At 44.0% G+C, this 22,356-nt stretch overlaps 1 protein-coding gene across 5 annotated transcripts in view; it reads right to left on the bottom strand.

Moving 5' to 3' along the window:
- Positions 1-22,356, bottom strand: part of wu:fj29h11 (uncharacterized) — a 55,663-nt gene that overhangs the window by 11,767 nt on the left and 21,540 nt on the right. For 4 of the 5 annotated variants that reach the window (XM_035734416.2, XM_035734419.2, XM_035734417.2 and 1 more), the window contains 22 exons: positions 19,270-19,450; positions 18,941-19,107; positions 18,468-18,626; positions 18,031-18,206; positions 17,594-17,778; positions 17,145-17,369; positions 15,547-15,656; positions 15,135-15,368; positions 14,840-14,954; positions 11,773-11,962; positions 11,539-11,686; positions 11,174-11,351; positions 10,886-11,063; positions 6,008-6,134; positions 5,708-5,827; positions 4,639-4,789; positions 4,362-4,474; positions 4,104-4,254; positions 3,633-3,881; positions 3,345-3,542; positions 2,282-2,463; positions 117-303 (listed from right to left, as the gene is read on the bottom strand). In XM_035734416.2, the coding sequence (XP_035590309.1) occupies positions 117-303; positions 2,282-2,463; positions 3,345-3,542; positions 3,633-3,881; positions 4,104-4,254; positions 4,362-4,474; positions 4,639-4,789; positions 5,708-5,827; positions 6,008-6,134; positions 10,886-11,063; positions 11,174-11,351; positions 11,539-11,686; positions 11,773-11,962; positions 14,840-14,954; positions 15,135-15,368; positions 15,547-15,656; positions 17,145-17,369; positions 17,594-17,778; positions 18,031-18,206; positions 18,468-18,626; positions 18,941-19,107; positions 19,270-19,450 (3,724 nt within the window). The remainder of the gene's footprint in view (positions 1-116; positions 304-2,281; positions 2,464-3,344; positions 3,543-3,632; positions 3,882-4,103; positions 4,255-4,361; positions 4,475-4,638; positions 4,790-5,707; positions 5,828-6,007; positions 6,135-10,885; positions 11,064-11,173; positions 11,352-11,538; positions 11,687-11,772; positions 11,963-14,839; positions 14,955-15,134; positions 15,369-15,546; positions 15,657-17,144; positions 17,370-17,593; positions 17,779-18,030; positions 18,207-18,467; positions 18,627-18,940; positions 19,108-19,269; positions 19,451-22,356) is intronic. The other variant, XM_035734418.2, reaches the window with a different exon arrangement.

Here is a 22,356-nt window from a genome sequence, read left to right as displayed (position 1 = left end):
ACAGTTCTCTACAAACAAGTCTCTACAAACACTGCTAGCTGACTGGTATTTATTTATAAATGGTAACATTTTGAGAATTCTATAGTGATGACCTAATAATTACAGTGTGTGTGTACCTGGTAGTTTGTTGGGCAGGTCCATATTGCCGTAGTGTGTAGAGAAGTGTACTTTGTGGTCAGCAGGGAAGAGCAGTCCCCTTGTGGTCAGTACCGGTACTACAGTGTCTGGGTGAGTGTACTCCTGAGGGGAGGAGTGCTGCTTGATGAACACTAGGTAGCTCACCACTGCCTCCACCGGCTTGGACTGGAGAAGAGAGAGAGCGAGAGAGCGAGACAGAGAGGGAGAGATGGAGAGAGAGAGGTCATGAGCAGATGAGCTCCTGCATTTTTCAGCATGTTTTAAATAAAAGATAGATTTAGAGTTAGATAAACTTAGATTTTTCTGGCAGGGACACATTCAGGATGATACCCTCTACAACATAACCTTCACTCCATATCAAAACTCCAAACCTACAACCTGATTTTGGATGGAATTACCTTCATACCACCAAGGATTTTTATTCCCAAGCTAAACAGCAAATGCTCTGACAAACAAACAGAAACCTGAAAACACCATACAACCTGGAACTGAGTGAGAAATGTCTAGTCTGAAGCTATCATTTATTTTCAAAAGGCAAGAAAATACATGACAATGATATATTTACTTTATAAGGACTGAATGCTAAGTGAAGGCACACAGCTGCATGTGAGCTCTCACATTTTTCAACATGTTTTGTTTTTACAATAAGATTGTTTTGTAGTTTGTTAAACTTTGTTTTTCGGCAGGGATATATACAGGGTGTTACCCTTCACAGCATAAACTTCGATCCAGAACAAAATTTCTTGTTCAACCTACCGTGGCACTGACTGACTCTCTATTGGTCACAAAGACTTTTGGCCCCCCATCCTATTATAACCACCTCTGGCCGACTTTTCCAGGTGTGATTAAGACCTCTGAGGGTTTAGAGCTTGAGGTAGACACCTCATACAAGTACTTGGGAGTATGGCTAGACAGTGCACTGTCCTTCTCTCAGCACATATCAAAGCTGCAGGCTAAAGTTAAATCTAGACTTGGTTTCCTCTATCGTAGTCGCTCCTCTTTCACCCCAGCTGCCAAACTAACCCTGATTCAGATGACCATCCTACCCATGCTAGATTATGGAAACTTAGTTTATAGATCAGCAGGTAAGGGTGCTCTCGAGCAGCTAGATGTTCTTTACCATTCGACCATCAGATTTGCCACCAATGCTCCTTATAGGACACATCACTGCACTCTATACTCCTCTGTAAACTGGTCATCTCTGTGTACCCGTCGCAAGACCCACTGGTTGATGCTCATTTATAAAACCCTCTTTGGCCTCACTCCCCCCATCGGAGATATCTACTGCAGCCCTCATCCTCCACATACAACACCCGTTCTGCCAGTCACATTCTGTTAAAGGTCCCCAAAGCACAGGGTCGCTCCTCTTTTCAGTTCGCTGCAGCTAGGTACTGGAACGAGCTGCATCTAACACTCAAACTGGACAGTTTTCATTCAAATCCTCAATCATGGACACTCTTACTGACAGTTGTGGCTGCTTTGCATGATGTATTGTTGTCTCTACCTTCTTGCCCTTTGTGCTGTTGTCTGTGCCCAATAATGTTTGTACCCTGTTTTGTGCTGCTACCATGTTGTGCCTCTGCCATGTTGTTTTGCTACCATGTTGTCATATGTTGCTGCCATGCTGTGTTGTCATATGTTGCTGTCATGCTGTGTTGTCATGTGCTGCTGTCATGCTGTGTTGTCATGTGCTGCTGTCATGCTGTGTTGTCATGTTCTGCTGTCATGCTGTGTTGTCATGTGCTGCTGTCATGCTGTGTTGTCATGTTCTGCTGTCATGCTGTGTTGTCATGTTGTGTTGCTACCATGCTATGTTGTCGTCTTAGGTCTCTCTATATGTAGTGTTGTATAGTCTCTTGTCATGATGTGTGTTTTGTCCTATATTTTAATTTAATTTATAAAAATATTTAATCCCGGTCCCCGTCCCCGCAGGAGGCCTTTTGCCTTTTGGGAGTCCGTCATTGTAAATAATAATTTGTTCTTAACTGACTTACCTAGTTAAATAACGGTAAAATTAAAAAACAATTAAAGAGGAAGGGATAGAGGATGAGAAGATGCTCTTTGTGCACTTAAGAACAAATATATAAATTAATTATCAATTTATATAGAACAATGGATGTGTGTGTGTGTGTGTGTGTGTTACCTTCCATGTGTTGTTCTTCAGGGCAGGGTATATGTGATTCTCAAGCAGTTGCTGTGGCTCTAGCTCGTGGACTCCCAGCCTCCTGAGCAGCTCTCGGATCTGCTGGCTCTCCAGTGGTTCCACGCAGGAAAGCAGAGACGGGTGGACCACACACACATCCCTGTACAGTGCTCCATATACACCTAGAGGAGAGGAGGGAGAGAGTGGAACTATATCAAACATAGGTTCAAATTGGCGATGCAGAAGAAATGGCTTAATTAAGAAGCAGTAGCACTCTTACCGAGTAGAGGCACCAAACAAGTTTAGAGGAAGAAGACTTACATCACAGCATGGAAGTGTATTATTTATAGACACTCTTAAAGTACGGCCGGGACGATACCAGTATCGCAATCTTTTTTCCTTGGCAAAAATGAAAACACAAAGCAGCCCAAACTCTTTGGTCCTTGAGTTGTATGTATGTAAAATATTGTGTGCTATAGCTTGGAAAATAAATAAATGTGACTCTGAATGACGACATAATGATGTTTGTTTCCAACATTAGGGCTGTTTTCCTAAAGATGTTAAACCCGTTTCAAGTTGTTTCCTTGCTGCGATACTAACGAGTATCGCGATACTGGTATCGTCCTGGCCCTGCTCTGAAGCTGCTTTTGGGTTATTTTTGTCAATGTGCTGTCAATGTGATACCACCTCTGCGCCTCTGTGTGTGTGCGTAAGGACATGTGGGGAAGAGAAAACACCACTCTTGATGTCAAGCTCTCAAGCCCTTACAGGGGGGTGAGTAGTCTGATGGAACAATCTGATTCAGCTTCTATTTTCAAACCTACTACAACAAATATCTCTTACAGTTACAACCCTGAATATACCACCAGCTGGTTATGTTTCTGGGTAGACTTTGAAAAAATATTTAAGAATTGTCTATTTTCCCAAGTGAACTACACTGAACAAAAATATAAAACACAACATGTAAAGTGTTGGTCCCATGTTTAATTCGGTGAAATAAAAGATCCCAGAAATTTTTCCATAAGCATAAAAAGCGTATTTTTCTAAAATGTTGCCATGTTACCTGTGTTGCTGTGATTCTTGGTCTCAGTCATGGGGAAGAAGACTCCCTCTCCGCTGAGTGCCACCATGCGCCCGTCAGCCAGTGGGATTATGGGTAGATCTCTGAGGGTGGTCAGGATAGAGTCTGTCTCTCCGTAGCCCTGCTCCAACGCACGGAAGTTACACACCAACAACCTGGCCAGATGACGCAGGCCTAAGTCTGATACACAGAGACGGAGATAGAGGGGGTTTGCGTCCATCACAAAGAAATATAAACAACGCGCGCGCACACACACCACCCTCCCCTCACCTGAGTTGACACCATCTCCCTGCAACAGCTCCTTGGCCATGGCGGTTGTTACTGTGGTGACGTCACTCCCCCTCAGGCATCGTACTCCCAGGTGAGTGAGCAGGGATAGGGGCGGGACTGGCAGCAGGCCCGGATGCAGATAGGACAGAGACAGGTGTCTGTTAAGCTCCTCTCCACCGATCACGTCGCAAATGACCGGGTCCTGACACACAGCGACCTGGGAGGGTAGCTTGTAGACCACAGAACCATCTGGAGAGGAGAGAAGAGGAGAGAAGAGACAGGAGTCAGTTATGCGCAGTTATGCGCCGAATACAACAGGTGTGTGTAGACCTTAACCAACAACACCGTTTTAAGAAAAATAAGAGTTAAGAAAATATTGACTAAATAAACAAAATATAAAGTTGACTTACGGATAGAGATAGAAGCATGGAGAACGAGAGAGACAGAAAGAGGGGTACAGAGGTAGGGTACCTGTGTTGAGTGTGGGTAGGAAGGCCTTTCCCTTGAGCAACTGTATAATCTGCCCGGCGACAGGCTTGAAGAAGTCGAGCACCTCGTCAGGCAGAGGGACAAACTGCAGGAAATTACATAGGCCCTTCAGCCCACTGAACTCTGGGTGATCCTGGAGAGGAGAGGTGAGAAGATGAGACTGGTCAGAAACACGACAGGACCACAACGTGCAGAGCAGTAGTAAATGATTTTGATCATCATCTCCCTCCGTTCTCTTACACTGAAGACATCCATGGCGCGTAAGAACAGTTGGGGGATCTCAGAACGGAGCCACTGGTTCCATGAGCTATCTCTGTCCACATCCTCACGAGAAGAAGGAATGTCAAAGTCACCTGGAGTGAAAGAGGGAAAAAAACAGTTTGAAAAGTATTTGGAAGGCATGGTACGAATTTGTAAGGTATTACTGCAAGGGTGCATTTTAAATGGCCAATTTGGGTGAACCTTGAGGAGAGCACCAGTGTGTGTGTGTGTGTGTGTGTGTGTGTGTGTGTGTAACCTTGGATGATGAAGCGGAAGCCGAAGCTTCGGAGAGGCAGGAAGGCGAAGACGGGCTGCTTCTGGGGCGGGGCTTGGATGTCACTTCCTGTGAGGTCATCACCCAGCTGGAAGGCCAGGGCAAGCTCAGTGGACTCCACTTCATCTTTGATCTAATGGGGAAACATATCACTGTAACACCATGATCATCATTACATTTGGCACTTACTAATAGTTCCTTTTCGGCTCCCTTCTTCGAAATAATCACTGATCTGTCTTCAATTGATCTGTGAAGGCCGTGGAGCCTTGCTTTTACCCTTCTCATGAAGCTAGATTAGTAAGCCCTCATGGACGAGAGGAAAGGAAAGTACTCAAACACAGGAAATCACCAGGCAGTCACTGAGACAAGTGCTCTGTTTTGCCACTGATCAGAGGACAACTCCCACAGAGAGACGAGAGAATACCTGAAAAAGATTTAAGTTTGAACATTGACTATAAACAGCCTTTCAATATGCACTGTCACAATGGGAACCCCATTAAAATTAGCCTCACTGGTTTTGATAAACCATGTAACATATGTGAGTCTGTTCATTCTCTGATGTGTCTCTACTGTTGCATAACCTCACTGCAGGTAACTGGCAGCTGGCTCTCTGAGGGGAGAGAGGGTGGAGGGATAAAGAAGAGAGAGAGAGGGAGGGGGGGAGCGAGAGAGAGAGAGAGAGAGAAATAAAGAGGGAGAGAGAGGAAGAGGGGAAGAGAGAGAGACAGAGATAAAGAGAGGGATGGGGGAGAAGGGAAGCCAGACTGAAAAAAGGCAATTCTATCAGACAAATCAACAAAACATGTCTGTGCCTGGTCTTTCATGTCAAATATTCCTCCCAGCAGTGGAAATTAATTCACTACACCTTCCTAATGAGAGAGCCTACATGTTTGACAGAGAGCAGAAGAAGCTTTCCGTCTCAGCGGTGCAGACAGAGGAACACTTACATAACACACACACACACGAGGAGATGAGAGGATCATTGTGTGTGTGTGTGTGTGTGTGTGTGTGTGTGTGTGTGTGTGTGTGTGTGTGTGTGTGTGTGTGTTACCTTGGTGGGGTGCAGTGTGTGTTTGACCACCAGCCAGCGTTCTGTTCCCTCAGTGTGTTCCACCTCCAGGACGCTGTGACTCAGGTCTCTACGCGTCATGGTCACCATCCGCTTCTCAGCCTGGCCAGGAAAACACAGAGAGAGAGAGAGATAAGTCAGATGTCAACAAACAACAGTCCAGTCTGAAGTCAACTCCTTGCCTCTACCGCTCGGTGTTTGTACATTGGAAGCAATATGGTGGAAGCTCTTCTAAGCCTATTGAAAGGTGTGGTGGAGCCATGACCGTTGTGTATGTGTTACCTGGTTGTAGATGGTGATAGATCGTAGGCGATGTAGGAAGAGCAGCAGAGAGGGGTGGACATCGTGGAACAGGTTTCTGGTCTGGTAGCACTCTGAGCGCAGCGGCAGACAGATCTTAGTGGTCCAGCTGACAGAACACAAACATTCCACATTGATGTGACTGCCTCTACATAGTAAATTACCGAGTATAGACGGTTCTGCTCGCCTGTGTTAGAGAGTTTTCATCTATATTTTTCGTAGCCGTCTATTTACCACCATAAACCAATGTTGGCACTAAGAACGCACTCAACAAGCTGTATAGGGCCATAAGCAAATAATTAAATTCTCACCCAGAGTTGCCGCTCCTAGTGGCCGGTGATTTTAATGCAGGAAAACGGAAATCCATTTTACTAGCATGTCATCGGTGCAACAGAGACATAAAAATAAAATAAAAACTCTACATCCCCTCTACTCCACACACAGAAACTCATACAAAGCTCTCCCTCCATGTGTCAAATCTGACCATAACTCTATCCTCTCTATTCCTGCTTGCAGACAAAAACTCTAACAGGAAGTACCAGTGATGCGAGCAATACGGAAGTGGTCCGATGAAGTGGATGCTAACCTACAGAACTGTTTCGCTAGCATGCTTATTAGCAAGACAGGAAAATTGTCTGATTCACACACTTATCAAGAGAACATCCCTGGTCATCCCTACTGCCTCTGATCTGGTAGACTCACTCAACACATGCTTCGTTTGTAAATTATGTCTGAGTGTTAGAGCATGCCCCTGTCTATCTGTTTGGTTTGGTTTGCTTTATACAGACTGGAATATGTTCCGGGATTCATCCGATGGCACTGAGGAGTTAACCACCTTAGTAACAGGCTTTATTAATAGGTGCATCAACGACATTGTCCCCACAGTGACCGTACGAACATATCCCAACCAGAAGCCATGGGTTAAAGGCAAACTACGCACTGAGCTAAAGGCTAGAGCTGCCGCTTTCAAGGAGCAAGACGCTAATCTGGACGCTTAAAAGATATCCCGCTACGCCCTCTGACAAATCATCAAACAGGTAAAGCGTCAATAAAGGAGCAAGATCGAATCCTACTACACCGGCTCTAACGCTCGTTGGGTGTGGCAGGGCTCGCAAACTAACCGTGACTAGAAAGGAAAATCCAGCCGCGAGCTGTCCAGTGATTCAAGCCTATCAGATAAATACCTTTTATGCTCATTTAGAAGCAAAGAAAATTGAACCATGCGTGAGAGTAGGGCTTTTACGGTAACCGTATTACCACCACACCAGCACTCCAGAGTCATGACCACAGTCAAATTCCATGTGACCATTGAGTCAAGGTAACTAGGCTTCTCCAAAACTGTGATGCTGCTGACGGTAATTAGTAGCCTAACAAAATTTGCTAACTGCCAATGGCCTCGCTAATAGCCTGGTACTCAGCACTCTATTGTCTCTCTAATCACTCTGACATCAATACAAATCAAATCGAAAATCAAATCAAACACTTCATGAGAGCCCATAAACCCATGTTGAGCAAGATTTCTATAGGCTATGCATTTGATTGAGAAAACAGAGTTTTGATGACCTCTTAAATAATTAAAAAAGGAGGATCCCATCAGTTTTCTATAGGCTAGGCAGGGCTCTCCAACCCTGTTCCTGGAGCGCTACCCTCCCGTATGTTTTTTTAGCTCCAATCCCAGTTGTAACCGACATGAATCATCTTATCAACCAGCTAATTATTAGAATCAGGTGCGCTAGATTCGGATTGGTATGAAAACCTATAGCACGGTAGCTCTCCGGGAACAGGGTTGGATAGCCCTGGGCTAGGTCTACTATATTTATTTCTCAACTTTACTAATATTAACCACATTGCTTCACTTTACAACTGGAGTAGCCTACCTGGCTGGCATGAAAATGAACCACTGGAAAAGCACCCTCCATTCTCTATTTAAGTGTATACAGATGACATGCATTTTGTTCCCACCCCCCTGTTCCAACAGGTGCATGATAATGGCCCATTCTAAATCAAAACTAATTTCACACATACAGTGCCTTCAGAAAGTATTCATACTCCTTGACATATTCCACATTTTGTTACAGCCTGAATTCAAAATCAATTAAATATATATATTTCTCACCCAGCTACACACAATTCCCCATAATGACAAAGTTAAAAAATATTTTGTATTTATGAAAAGAAAAAAAGAATAATCACATTTACATGAGTATTCAGACCCTTTACGCAGTTCTATGTTGAAGCACCTTTGGCAGCAACCACAGCATTGTTCTTCTTGGGTATGACGCTATAAGCTTGGCACACCTGTATTTGGGGAGTTTCTCCTATTCTTCTCTGCAGATCCTTTCAAGCTCTGTCAGGTTGGATGGGGAGCATTGCTGCACAGCTATTTTCAGGTCTTTCCAGATCACAGTTCAAGTCAGTTCGATCGGGTTCAAGTCAAATCAAATCAAATTGTATTAGTCACATACACGTGTTTAGCAGATGTTATTGTTGGTGTAGCAAAATGCTTGTGAGTCCAGGCTCTGGCAGGGCCACTCAAGGACATTCAGAGATTAATCCCGAAGTCACTCCTGCATTGTCTTGGCTGTGTGCTTAGGGTCGTTGTCCTGTTGGAAGATGAACCTTCGCCCCCAGTCTGAGGACATGAGCACTCTGGTGCAGGTTTTCATCAAGGATCTCTCTGTACATTGCTCTGTTCAACTTTGCCTTGATCCTGACTAGCCTCCCAGTCTCTGCGGCTGAAAAACATCCCCACAGCATGATGCTGCCCCCACTATGCTTCACCGTAGTGACAGTGCCAGTTTTCCTCCAGACATGACACTTGGCATTCAGGCTAAATCTTGGTTTCATCAGACCAGAGAATCTTGTTTCCCATGGTCTGCGGGCTGTCATGTCCCTTTTACTGAGGAATGGCTTCCATCTGGCCACTACCACAAAGGCCTGATCGGTGGAGTGCGTCTGAGATGGTTGTCATTCTGGAAGGTTTACCCATCTCCACAAAGTAACTCTGGAGCTCTGTCAGAGTGACCATTGGGTTCTTGGTCACCTCTCTGAGGTGGGTGTGCCTTTCCAAAACAAGGGTGTGCCTTTCCAAATAATGTCTAATCAATTGAATTTACCACAGGTGTACTCCAATTAAGATGTTGAAACATTTCAAGGATGATCAATGGAAACAGGATGCACCAGAGCTCAAATTCAAGTCTCATTGCAAAGGGTCTGAATACTTATGTAAATAATACGTTTTTTATTTGTAATACATTTGCAAACATTTCTAAAAACCTGTTTTTGCTTTGTCATTATGAGGTATTGTGTATAGATGTTTATTTAATCAATTTTAGAACAAGGCTGTAACGAAACAAAATGTGGAAACAGTCAACGGGTCTGAATACTTTCTGAATGCACTGCAGATTTCAGTCAGAACTGTAACTCGGCCACTCAGGAACTCGTCTTGGTAAGCAGCTACATTTGGCCTTGTGTTTTAGGTTATTGTCCCTGCTGAAAGGTGAATGTGACATCAAATCTGGGAAAAGGTGATGTGGTCTGAATACTTTGAAGGCACTGTATACTATTCAGTATATGTAAAGACAAGATTCAATTGAGAATAGCATGATGGGTGAGAATATTATCACTTGTGAATGATGCCCATCATGTGCAGTCTAAGGCAAGAAACAACGCATGTCTTTTTTCCTTTACTTTTTCAAATCATAGTCACATGCAACATGTTGCCTAGCACAAAGGCCTATATGTTTTGATAAGGTTTGTTTCGCAACTAAAGTGGCCAAATAACTCCAAAACATAGCCTATAGGCCTATGATCCATAGCCTACAGAGCCTAGCGAGCCTCGCAATTGCGCAATGACTGGCCACTATTTAAAAAAGGATCCCAGCTTTCTCGTGGTGCTATATTTATTGGTCAATTCTTAAAATGAAGCTATTCAAGTGCAGGCTGCAGATTACTTTTTGTGAGCCATTCTAAATAAAAAACGATTTTACACATATTAGTAGGTTTTATGTAAAGACCAGATTAAATTGAGAATATTTGATGGGGTGAGAATATTATCAAGCGCTTGTCAAATTGGGAATGCGACTGATGAAGTGTGTGTAGCCTGTGCAAGAAACAGAGCAGAAGTCATGCCTTTCATGAGACTTTTATCAAATCATCAGTCGCATCAAGCAGCTTTAGAATGTATTTTAAAAAATCACAACACAGCCTAACATTTGAGTCACAAATAAAGTTGCATAAATTACTCTCAATTAAGCACAAAATAGCCACATGTGCACTGACATTCTTGCACTGGAGTCTACCCACACACTCGCTGGAGTCTACCCACACTGCACTGACATGCCGACACACAAACATACGCGGAGCACACACGCATGTTGACGCCGCACACAGAGACACACTTTCACATACTCTGCTGCTAGTTTATTCTCTATCCTGATTGCCTAGTCACTTTTACCCCTACCTACATGTACGTATTACCTCAACAACCTCGTACCACAGCACATTGACTCAGTGCCGGTGATTCATGTAGAAAGCCTCGTTACTGTTATTTTATTGTGTGCAGGGAACAATAAAAGCCCACTCTAAAATGTGCACATTTTCCTAACTTTGACTCTGCATTGGAAGCAACTCGTAAATAAGAATTTCACAGTAATGTCTATTCCTGTTGTATTAAGCGCACATGACAAATCAAATTAGACTTTACTACTAGACACACCTGGTGTAGGTATGTGTTGTCACTCAGGTGTGTGTGTTTTACCTGGTTTTAGATGATGTCATTAGACTCACCTTCTGCGTGTGTGTTGTTGGCCAGGTGTGTGTGTACTCAGTTTGTTGTACGTGAGCGATGCCACCACTAACCTGGTATGTGTGTGGTTGGCCAGGTGTGTGTTGAGAGGTCTCTCGTCGTCGACCCAGTGTGGCAGGATGTATCCCATGGGGCCACTGGTCTTGTCGAAGCACAGATGGAATCCGTTAGAGTGGATCTCAGGACAATCAGTCACCTTGAACACTGATTTAAAACCTATTCCCTTCTGACCTAAGGAAGGTGAAAGACGTGGAGAAACCGTTGAGAAAATACTTTTGGTGCACCTCAGATCTGGTCTTAGATTGGTTAAAAATAGGGGTTCAAACTCTTTTAGCTGTTACCTATGTATCCGTATTTGTGTTTGCCCTTGGTGCTGCGGCCCACGTCACAGATGGCCCGAATGTTTTTCTCCTGGAAGCCTGTCTCGTTGTTTAGGACAGTCACACAGTCTTTCTCCACAACAAAGGCCAGCGCAGGGACAGGGCCCCCCTCTGTCGGGTAACTGTTATCATCAGCATTCTGTGAATAGCACAATGAAGAAAGCACATTCTAAGTGCATTGCATACAGTAGATCTCAAAACACCTGGATGAGCTCAGGCAGAGAGAGAGAGAGGGATAAAGGGATAAACAAGACAGAGGAGAGGGGGAGAGAGACCGAGAGAGAAACGAAAGCGAGAGAGGGAGACAGAGGAGAGAGTCAAGTCACCTGTATGAGTTCCAGTACAAAGTGTGTGTCTTTGCTGTAGAGTTCAGTGGACAGCCGGTCCAGACTGCGCCCCAGCCTCTCCTGGTGAACAGTCATCAACCTCTGACCCTCCTCATTTAGCTCTACTCCAATGCCAAACTCACTCTTCCTGTAACAGACAGCATTGTGAAACCAGGTTAGTGTTTCTATTCATGCAATGTATCATTTTATGCATTAGGCAGTATAAAGACAAACCTGATGTCATCAATTATGTCCTTGTGGCAATCCACTCTGCTCTCTGATTGGCTATCAGCGTTGTCTGCTTTCTCAGGCTTAGCCAATGACTTCCCTTCCTTCCAGGCTTCATCTCCGTCTCTCTCGGTGTGTGTGTCTCCGAGTGTCTCAGAGGTCAGCTCATATAACTCATCATCTTCATCACAGCCCTCTGAAGGACGAAGATCTGTTAGAAATCTGACTGTATTTTGACTACTAGGGATGTGACAAATGTAACATGTATCTTAACGTTTAAACCAGGGGCTGGAACCAAAATATTTTTTTTTTCGTTTTGTTCTGAATAGAACCACTATTTTTTTCGTTTCGTTCGACAGTTCCGACCAGCAAAATAAAGTTCTGAACCAGTTTGAACCCAAAAAAGTACCGGTTTGTATCGTTTCTTTCTGTTCCTTTTTCAACCTGTGAAATCAATAGATTTTTTTTTTTTTTTTACATTTAGCTTATTAATACCCCCCTAGAGTGGATGCCAACGCCCCAGTGGAAATCTAATTAGAAATTCTCTGCATCCAACAATGTCGCACTTCCACATCTGCGATGAAAGGTGACAGAGCTAGAGCGGTGTTTGTCAGACCATGAGACATCTCGAAAATCACAAAATCTTGTCTTCTCACAAAATCGCCTGTAGCATCTGAACGGTTTGGCCTAGAAACCATACTGAACAAAAAGAAACGCAACATACATACATTTAAAAGATTTTACTGAGTTACAGTTCATATAAGGAAATCAGTCCATTTAAATACATTCATTAGGCCCTAATCTCACTTTGACATTATGGGGTATTGTAAGTAGATTGATGAGCAAAATGTTTTATTTAATCAATTTTAGAATAAGGCTGTAACGTAACAAAATGTGGAAAAAGTCAAGGGGTCTGAATACTTTCTGAATGCACTGTATTGAGCAAGAACTGTTGAAAGCACATGACCTACCAAGTGTCAGCAAAAGAAGAAAAACCACAAGCCGACTGAGGAAGCTCATACAGAATTTAGTGAAAAGGCATTAGTGACATACACAATTGCCATTTAATGGAGTTCTACACTTTATACAGATTTATCAAGCCACTTGGATCGAAGCAGCACTGCCGGCGAAAAGGACCATGAGTTGCCTCCCAAGTGGCACAGCGGTCTAAGGCACTGCAACGCAGTGTTGCGGCGTCACTACAGCCTGGGGTTCGATCCCAGGATGTCATTAACGGCCGTGAGTGGGAGTCCCATAGGGTGGTGCACAATTTTGCCCAGTGTCGTCCGGGTTAGAGGAGGGTTTGCCTCGTGCAGGGTGACATGTCATTCGCATAGTTGATCAGGCTGTTGATTGTGGCCTGTGGAATGTTGTCCCACTCCTCTTCAATGGCTGTGCAATGTTGCTGGAAATTGGCGGGAACTGTAACACGCTGTCGTACACGTCGATTAATTAAGGCCGATTTCATGTTTTCATAACGATCGGTAATCAGCCTTTTTGGATGCCGATTATGGCCGATTACATTACACTCCACGAGGAGACTGCGTGGCAGGCTGACCACCTGTTACGCGAGTGCAAACAAGGAGCCAAGGTAAGTTGCTAACTAGCATTAAACTTACCTTATAAAAAACAATCAATCTTCACATAATCACTAGTTAACTACACATGGTTGATGATTCTACTAGTTTAATTAGCTTGTCCTGCGTTACAAATAATCAATGTTAATTTACCATCGAATCAAAGCCTACTTCACCAAACGGGTGCCGATATAACGAGCGCATTCGCGAAAAAACTGTACTGTAGTTGCACAAATGTACCTAACCATAAACATCAATGCCTTTCTTAAAATCAATACACAAGTATATATTTTTTAATCTGCATATTTAGTTAAAAGAAATTCATGTAAGCAGGCAATATTAACTAGGGAAATTGTGTCACTTCTCTTGCGTTCTGTGCAAGCAGAGTCAGGGTATATGCAGCAGTTTGGGCCGCCTGGCTTGTTGCGAACTGTGTGAAGACCATTTCTTCCTAACAAAGACCGTAATTAATTTGCCAGAATTTGACATAATTATGACATAACATGTAACATCAATATTTAGACATGGATGCCACCCGTTTGATAAAATACGGAACGGTTCCGTATTTCACTGATAGAATAAACGTTTTGTTTTCCGAAATGAGAGTTTGCAGATTTGACCATATTAATGACCTACGGCTTGCATTTCTGTGTCTTTATTATATTATAGTTAAGTCTATGATTTGATATTTGGTAGGCAGCAGCAGGCTCGTAAGCATTCATTCAAACAGCACTTTTCTGCGTTTGCCAGCAGCTCCCGCAATGCTTGAAGCACAGTGCTGTTTATGACTTCGAGCCTATCAACTCCCGAGATTAGGCTGGCAATACTATAGTGCCTATAAGAATGTCCAATAGTCAAAGGTATATGAAATACAAATGATATAGAGAGAAATAGTCCTATAATAACTACAACCTAAAACTTCTTAACTGGGAATATTGAAGACTCATGTTAAAAGGAACCACCAGCTTTCATATGTTCTCATGTTCTGAGCGAGGAACTTAAATGTTATCTTTTTTACATGGCACATATTGCACTTTTACTTTCTTCTCCAACACTTTGTTTTTGCATTATTTGAACCAATTTGAACATGTTTCATTATTTAGTATCAGGCTAAATTGATTTTATTTATGTATTATATTAAGTTAAACTAAGTGTTCGTTCAGTATTGTTGTAATTGTCATTATTAAATACATTTTTTTAAATTGGGCCGATTAATCGGTATCTGCCTTTTTTTGGGGGGGGTGTCCTCCAATAATCGGCATCGGTGTTGAAAAATCATAATCGGTCGACCTCCAATATCCATGGCAAAAAAAAACAAAAGATGCATATCTCTTCCTACTAACGTTACAGCATTGTTATTAGGTATTTGTAAATAAAACAAATCCCTTTAAGATGATGATCGGAGCCTGTTTGGAGTAGTTTTGTGATAATTGCACTGCAATTTTAATTTTTTTGTAAATAATAATAATTTTGGATAGGGATTTTCTAAAACTCACCCGCGTGCTGTGGCTGAGTGGGGTGGGAAGAGTCAGAGCTGTAGTCCTCTGGGAACTCCTCATCCTCACTGAGAGTCTGAGAGAGACTTCTGCTCACAGAATCCACAGGAGCAAGCTGGAGATAGAGCGAAGAAAGATTTTTTACAAAGCAAAAAAGTGGAGCTTTACACTGTATAAAAACAAAACAACAACAGATAAAAAAACAATGGACAATATTCAATTCATGAAATAAATGTACATTTTAAATATAAACTGAATTGACCCCATCACTTATGGTAATCTCCCCTGTTCTGACCTTGGTCTGGTCGGCTAGTGGTGTTTGGGCCTGGTTCTGGCTCTGGTTTAGGTCCTGGTTCTGTGGTGGGCTGAGCTTGGTGTGGTAGTCCTTGACCCAGTCTGTGATGCCAAGCACGATGCCCAGCTGGTGCAGACAGTTGAGGTGGCGCAGGTTGGACCGGGCTGTAGACAGCAGCACCGCTTTAGACTTGGCCTGGCCACCCAGCACCCGAGAGAAGGGCTCCAGAAACACCTGAAAGGAGGGGGATGGAGAGAGGTTATACAGGTTCAAATTGATTACAGAATTTATTTCCACTCTTGGCTGGTTTTGAATATGAACTGTAGGGCTCCCTTTTGGGCCCTGGTCAAAAGTAATACAGTACAAAAGGAATAGGGTGCCATTTCAGACAACCTGTGACTTGAACGCTGACCTGTTGCAGCAGGGCCCGGCAGGTTCTGGTGGGGATGCGGATCAGACAGTCCAGGAGGAAGAGAGCCACAGAGCTGAAACACAACCCGTCCTCCTCAGCCCGTGACAGATCTGAAGAAACATCTTATAAATTATTTATATATATAAAATATTCTTATTGGACTTCTGTTCACAACCACCCCACCACCCTCACACAGACTTTACAGAGATCCTAGGGCACAATACAACTTTTATCCGATTGCGATTTATCCCCAAAATCTGTTTTCTCCGTTTCCTTTTTCAAGGTTTACATTTTCAGGTTTTGCTCTCAATTTTAGGGCTAGACATTCGGGGCTGCCGCTGGCCCGGCAACATCTGCAGAGCACACCGGGCCAGTTAATCAAGCTTTCATATGGCCGTATATTTGTATTTAATCCTTTACGTTTGACACTCAAACTTGTTATCAACCTGCATCCGGTTTCCAAGCGGAGTCAAGAATGTCAAAGCCTTCCCTCTCTGTCTCGAGTGAGCCCCACCTCAGTACGTTCTAGATACTCACGCCAGAGTCGTCATCAATTCAGAGTTGAACACAGGCACGCGCATTCCAAAATCACAGGATAAAAGTCCCCACCTGCTTTTCAGTCTTTTTTAAAATATCAGACATCCTACACAGCAACGTCTTTATTAGCAAAAAAAGGTTTACGTAGGCCTAGGCCTACCTACATGTAGCTACCTGATCACTGACAACGATGAGACAGCCTATAGGGAGGGAGGAGGTGAGACCTGGCCGTGTGCTGCCAGGACAACACCCTCTCCCTCAACGTGATCAAGACTAAGGAGATGATCGTGGACCACAGGAAAAGGAGGGCTGAGCACTTCCCCATTCTCATCGACGCGGCTGTAGTGGAGCAGGTTGAGAGCTTCAAGTTCCTTGGTGTCCACATCACCAACAAACTATCATGGTCCAAACACACCAAGTTGTGAAGAGGGAACGACAACACCTATTCCCCCATAGTCACTTTACCCCTACCTACATGTACATATTACCTCGACTAACCTGTACCCCCGCACATTGACTCTGTACCGGTACCCCCTGTATATAGCCTTATTGTTATTTTATTGTTGCTCAAATCTTTTAATTTAGTTTATTTAGTAAATATTTTTCTTAACTATATTTTCTTAAAACTGCATTGTTGGTTAAGGTCTTGTAAGTAAGCATTTCACAGAAAGGTCTACACCTGTTGTAATCAGCACGTGACAAATACAATTCTTGGCTGAAGCCAGTAATTTCCTCATTCGGCCAGTAGTTTCACCTGGTACTGGTCCGGTGTGCCACTGGCAAATTTACTTGAATGTCAAGCCCTGGAAATCACAATTTCTTCTTAGAAAAACAACATAAGTAGATGTTCTAAGTCCACAACAATGCTTAAACCACATCAGGAGACCACTGGAGGTATGGGAAAAATCTAAGAAACATTTCTTTTTGGGTGTAGTTACCCTCTAATTTAATGCAAGCGCACACCAGGAAGATACCTTTTAGGTGAGAAATGTTTCTGTAGCCCTCAAACACTGGATTGAAGCAAATAATCATGATATCAAGTTTCCCCATCGCCTTCTCACCTTCCTTCGCTACCGCCGCCGCAAGAGAGCTCTCCATGTGATTGGCCAGGAGGGCAGTGGGGGCGTTGGCTGTCCCATCAGCCACCACCATGGAGACCAGGTGTCCTGCCGTGCCCACGGGGTCAAGGGTCATGGCTGCCTGGGAGAAGAGCTTGTCCCCTGTAGAGGTGGTGACCCGCAGGAGAACACCTGGGGACACCTCCAACGCTGACAGGTCTGTGCTCGCTGCCCCACAACAGATGGACATGTCATGTATATTTATTATGATCAATTTTGTACAGATGTTCAATTTAGAACAAAAAAAAACTAAATGTCTGTATATAAGCCCACCAACACGATCAAACATTATTGGCCATCAACAGATACATTACTAACAGTAACACTACAACCCCAGTCTAAGACTGTAGGGGCTAGGGGGTCAATTTGCAACTGCTATGTATGGTTCCTACCAGCGTTCCTATCAATGAAGTCCTTAAGGGGTCCGTGGCAGGGCCTGAAGACCAGCTCCCACTGGCTCCACTGACCCAGCTCATCCAGTAGAGGGCAGGAGAGGAGACAGGACAAGGCCTGGGTCTGAGATACCTCCCCTAGGATACCCACCGTCTGCTGGGCCTCACCTACACTACTGCTACTGCTGGGGGGGAGAAGGGGTAGAGTAATAGAGCATGGAAGGAGTGAGAGAAAGAGTGAACAGGGGTTTAAGATAAGTGAAAAGGAGATTGACATTTGATTTGATCAGTCCAATTAAAGGCCGACTTCACACCCAATCTACCTCCAACATTCCACTGTACTGTACTGTAGGAGATAGTCCCAAATGGTACCCTATTCCCTACATAGTGCAGGGATAGTGCACTATATAGGGAATAGAGTGCCATTTGCATCTTACCTGGTGTCTCTGGGGAGCAGGGCTGCCTCGTAGAGCACATGGCTGAGCCCTCCTCCCAGACTGAGCTCTCTCTGGCGCTGCACCAGTCCCACCAAGGTCCTAAGAGGTCCCAGCCCCAGGTCTCGACTGTCCCTCACCCCATAGTGGGCTCTCAGACACCACTCGACGTGGGACAGCTGGGAGAAAGACACCCACAGAGATAGAGAGATCAATAAGCATGATCAGTACAGACATTTAGAAGTTTTTTTTATTTATGTACTTTTTTTAATCATAGCAATCAATAGGAGTGTGTGTGTGTGTGTGTGTGTGTGTGTGTGTGTGTGTGTGTGTGTGTGTGTGTGTGTGTGTGTGTGTGTGTGTGTGTGTGTGTGTGTGTGTGTGTGTGTGTGTGCGTGCGTGCGTGCGTGCGTGCGTGCGTGACCACGCGTCTCACTCACCCCGTCTGGTTCGTTGGCTGATGTCGTGCCACACTGTTTGATAAACTCAAACACGTCTTGTCTGTTGGGTCTGAAGCCACATCCCTGGCCCTGCCAGTCCTGACCACCACCACTCGTGCTGCCCACAACCACAGCGCTGCCTACTGTCTCCTGCAGGACCTTCACACAGACAAGAGGAGAGGATGGATTCATCAATACAAAATGAGAAGTATCAGACTGTGTCTGAAATCACACCCTATTCCCTATTTAGTGCATCACTATTTAGTGCACTACTTTTGACCAGAGCACAGGCAAAAGGAGTGCACTATATAGAGAATAGGGTGCTATTTGGGACACGCAACTGCAGTCTAGAACGATTCCTCTCCTCGCATCTTTTTCCTCATGACCACTGAAGGAAGAGGGGTGACGGGAGAGGAGAAGAACAGGAGAGTGATTTAACAGACAAAGATTAGAACAGAAGTAGTTTATGTTACCTGAGCATGTTTTACCAGGAACTCCATAAAGGAGCCCTGCTCCAGAGACGTGAACTCTGTGACCTGGAAGTGCTTGGCTAACTTCCTCTCCAGAGACGCCACATGGGCCAGGGTGAATGGAGAGCTGTGATTGGACAGGCTCTCCTTCAGGACCTGCTTGACTGCGGCTGAGACACACACATGTAAACACAAAGGTCATTGTTGTACATTCACGGTCATATGATATGATAGGATTCTTTAACAATTTCAAGATCCAGATTCCCAACCTACACTTAATCTTATCATTGATACGAAGTGAGACACTGATAATGAGTGATGTTAGCAGCTACCTTCGCTGGGTGGTGTGGCCTGTGTTTTCTCCTCAGCTCTCCTCTCCTGAGTGTGTCTGGCTGGCTTCTCTTTGGGCACCAGGTCCTGAGGGGCAGCCAGCGACCCCCCACAGATAGCCAGCTGGAACAAGGCCCTGGCCAGACGGTCAGCTGACACACGCAGCATGAAGTCCTGCACTGACTGGACAGGAAATGACAGCACACTCCGTCAGTCACATTACGGCATTAGAGAAAACCATAACCTCTGAGACACAAGACATCATCCTAAATAGGACGGTGTGGGAAGATTTGTTTGTCAAATAAAATGTGGGCCAGAAAAAAAAGGGCAGTTATTTCTAAATATATAGGTCCACTATAATTCATACCTACTTTCAGGATTTAGACGTTCAAGTGTAGTCCAGAGTTTGTCTTTTTATCCATATGAATCATTTCCACAAGACAACAAACATAAAACAGGACTGTTGTCCATCCCTGGCCTAGATAGTGCCAGAGGAACGCAGCCTACAAGTGTCTGGTTCCACTGTCAGAACTCCAGACAGTGGAACATATTCAACCCAGCATCAGGCTGAAACAGCTACAGCTGAAGCAGGCTAGCCAGCCAGCGTTTTGTTCCCTAACAACTTTTTCCTATGGCTTTGTTAAGGATTAGCCAATTAGCAAGTATTACTTACAGTGACATTTCCTTAATAAGCAGAGAAGAGACAGTTGCTCACACACTAATTTGACTGTGATCCACCTCTCTCTTACTCCCCCCCTCTTGCTCATGGACCGAAGCAGGGGCTTAGTGGAATTGTCACCCAGTCTCAAATAAAAACCAGGGCATGATGTGACATGTCATGGGGGATAACCAGCTAAATCCCAAAGTTTTACACAAAGTCCCCTAGCAGAGAAAGAGGGATCAGAGCAGCCTTCTGAGGGGTAACAGAGAGAAGGTTAATGAGGTTTCTGGAAGACGAAGGGAGGAGGGATTCTAGGGTCAGAGTTTGACCTTTAGAAATCTAAACATTTGTAACTGTTGGAGCCAGTTCCTATATTTCTTTGTTTATGCAAATATTTGTTTATTAGGTCATATTGCGCCATTTAGATTAACTTAAAACCAGTTGCAAGATTTGCACCACATGTCTTACCTTGATCTTTTTAGTTTAAATGGAATATTGGATCCTTTGTTTACCTTGTACTTGTCATTTTGGATTCTACAAATACACTTTTAAAGTTTTATTCATCAAACCATTGGATTCTTGACTTTCTATGGGATTTTGGATGTGTGTCTGAAATTGTGCAACTGGTTTTGCCACGGCTAATCGAAAGCCGCTACATTTAAGTTTTTTTTTTTTAAAGCAAGAGGAGTTAAGAAACACTGCATTTTCTGTGACAGTGATCATGCATTGGATTTCTGCCAGAAGTTGAAACAGACAATTTCTCTGTGCTTTGGATGTCTCACAGGGGGCAAACAGTGCATTTGAAAAGTATTAAGACCCCTTGACATTTTCCACATTTTCTTACATTACAGCCTTACTCTAAATTCTCAATCTACACACACAATTCCCCATAATGACAAAGCAAAAACTGTTTTTTATGTTTGCAAATATCACATTTACATAAGTATTTAGACCCTTTACTCAGTACTTTGCTGAAGCAACTTTGGCAGCGATTACAGCCTTGAGTCGACACGCTTGGCACACCTGTATTTGGGGAGTTTCTCCCATTCTTCTCTGCAGATCCTCTCAACCTCTGTCAGGTTGGATGGGGAATGTTGCTGCACAGCTATTTTCAGGTCTCTCCAGAGATGTTCGATCGGGTTCAAGTCCAGGCTCTGGCTGGGCCACTCAAAGACATTCAAAAACTACTCCCGCGTTGTCTTGTATGTGCGCTTAGGGTTGTGGTTCTGTTGGAAGGTGAACCATCACCCCAGTCTGTGGTCCTGAGCTCTCTGGAGCAGGTTTTCATCAAGGATCTCGCTGTACTTTTCTCTGTTCATCTTTCCCTCAATCCTGACTAGCTTTCCCTCAGTCCCTGCTGCTGAAACACATCCCGACAGCATGATGCTGCCACTATCATGCATCACCGTAGGGATGGTGCCAGGTTTCCTCCACACATGACGCTTGTCATTCAGGCCAGAGAGTTCAATCTTGGTTTCATCAGACCAGAGAATCCTGTTTCTCATGGTCTGAGAGTCTTTAAGTGTCTTTTGGCAAACTCCAAGTGGGCTGTCATGTGCCTTTTACTGAGGAGTGGCTTCCGTCTGGCCACTCTACCATAAAGGCCCGATTGGTGGAGTGCTGCAGAATGGTTGTCCTTCTGGAAGGTTCACCCATCTCCTAAGAGAGACTCTGAAGCGCTGTCAGAGTGACTATCGGGTTGTTGGTCACCTCCCTGACCAAGGTTCTTCTCCCCTAATTGCTCAGTTTGGCCGGGCGGCCAGCTTTAGGAAGAGTCTTGGTGGTTCCAAACGTCTCCCATTTAAGAATGGAGGCCACTGTGTTCTTGGGGAACTTCAATACTGCAGAAATGTTTTTGTACACTTCCACAGATCTGTGCCTCGACACAATCCTGTCTTGGAGCTCTATGGACAACTCCTTCGACCACATGGCTTGGTTTTTGCTCTGACATGCACTGTCAACTGTGGGACATAGACAGGTGTGTGACATTCCAAATCATTTGAATTTACCACAGGTGGACTCCAATCAAGTTGTAGAAACATTTCAAGGATGATCAATGGAAACAGGATGCACCTCAGCTCAATTTCGAGTCTCATAGCAAAAGGTCTGAATACTTATGTAACTAAGGTATCTGGGTTTTTTTTCATACATTTACCTGTTTTCACTTTGTCATTATGGAGTATTGTAAGTAGATTGATGAGCAAAATGTTTTATTTAATACATTTTAGAATAAGGCTGTAACGTAACAAAATGTTGAAAAAGTCAAGGGGTCTGAATACTTTCTGAATGCACTGTATGAGCAAGAACTGTCGAAAGCACATGACCTACCAAGCGTCAGCAAAAGAAGAAAAACTACAAGCCGACTGAGGAAGCTCCTACAGAAGTTAGTGAAAAGGCATTAGTGACATACGCAATTGCCATTTAAAAC

Source organism: Oncorhynchus keta, chromosome 24, assembly GCF_023373465.1.
Source record: "Oncorhynchus keta strain PuntledgeMale-10-30-2019 chromosome 24, Oket_V2, whole genome shotgun sequence".
In the NCBI taxonomy this organism is placed as follows: Eukaryota; Metazoa; Chordata; class Actinopteri; order Salmoniformes; family Salmonidae; genus Oncorhynchus; species Oncorhynchus keta.
The sequence above is the reverse complement of the archived record's forward strand: the minus strand, read 5'-3'. Positions and strand labels throughout refer to the sequence as shown.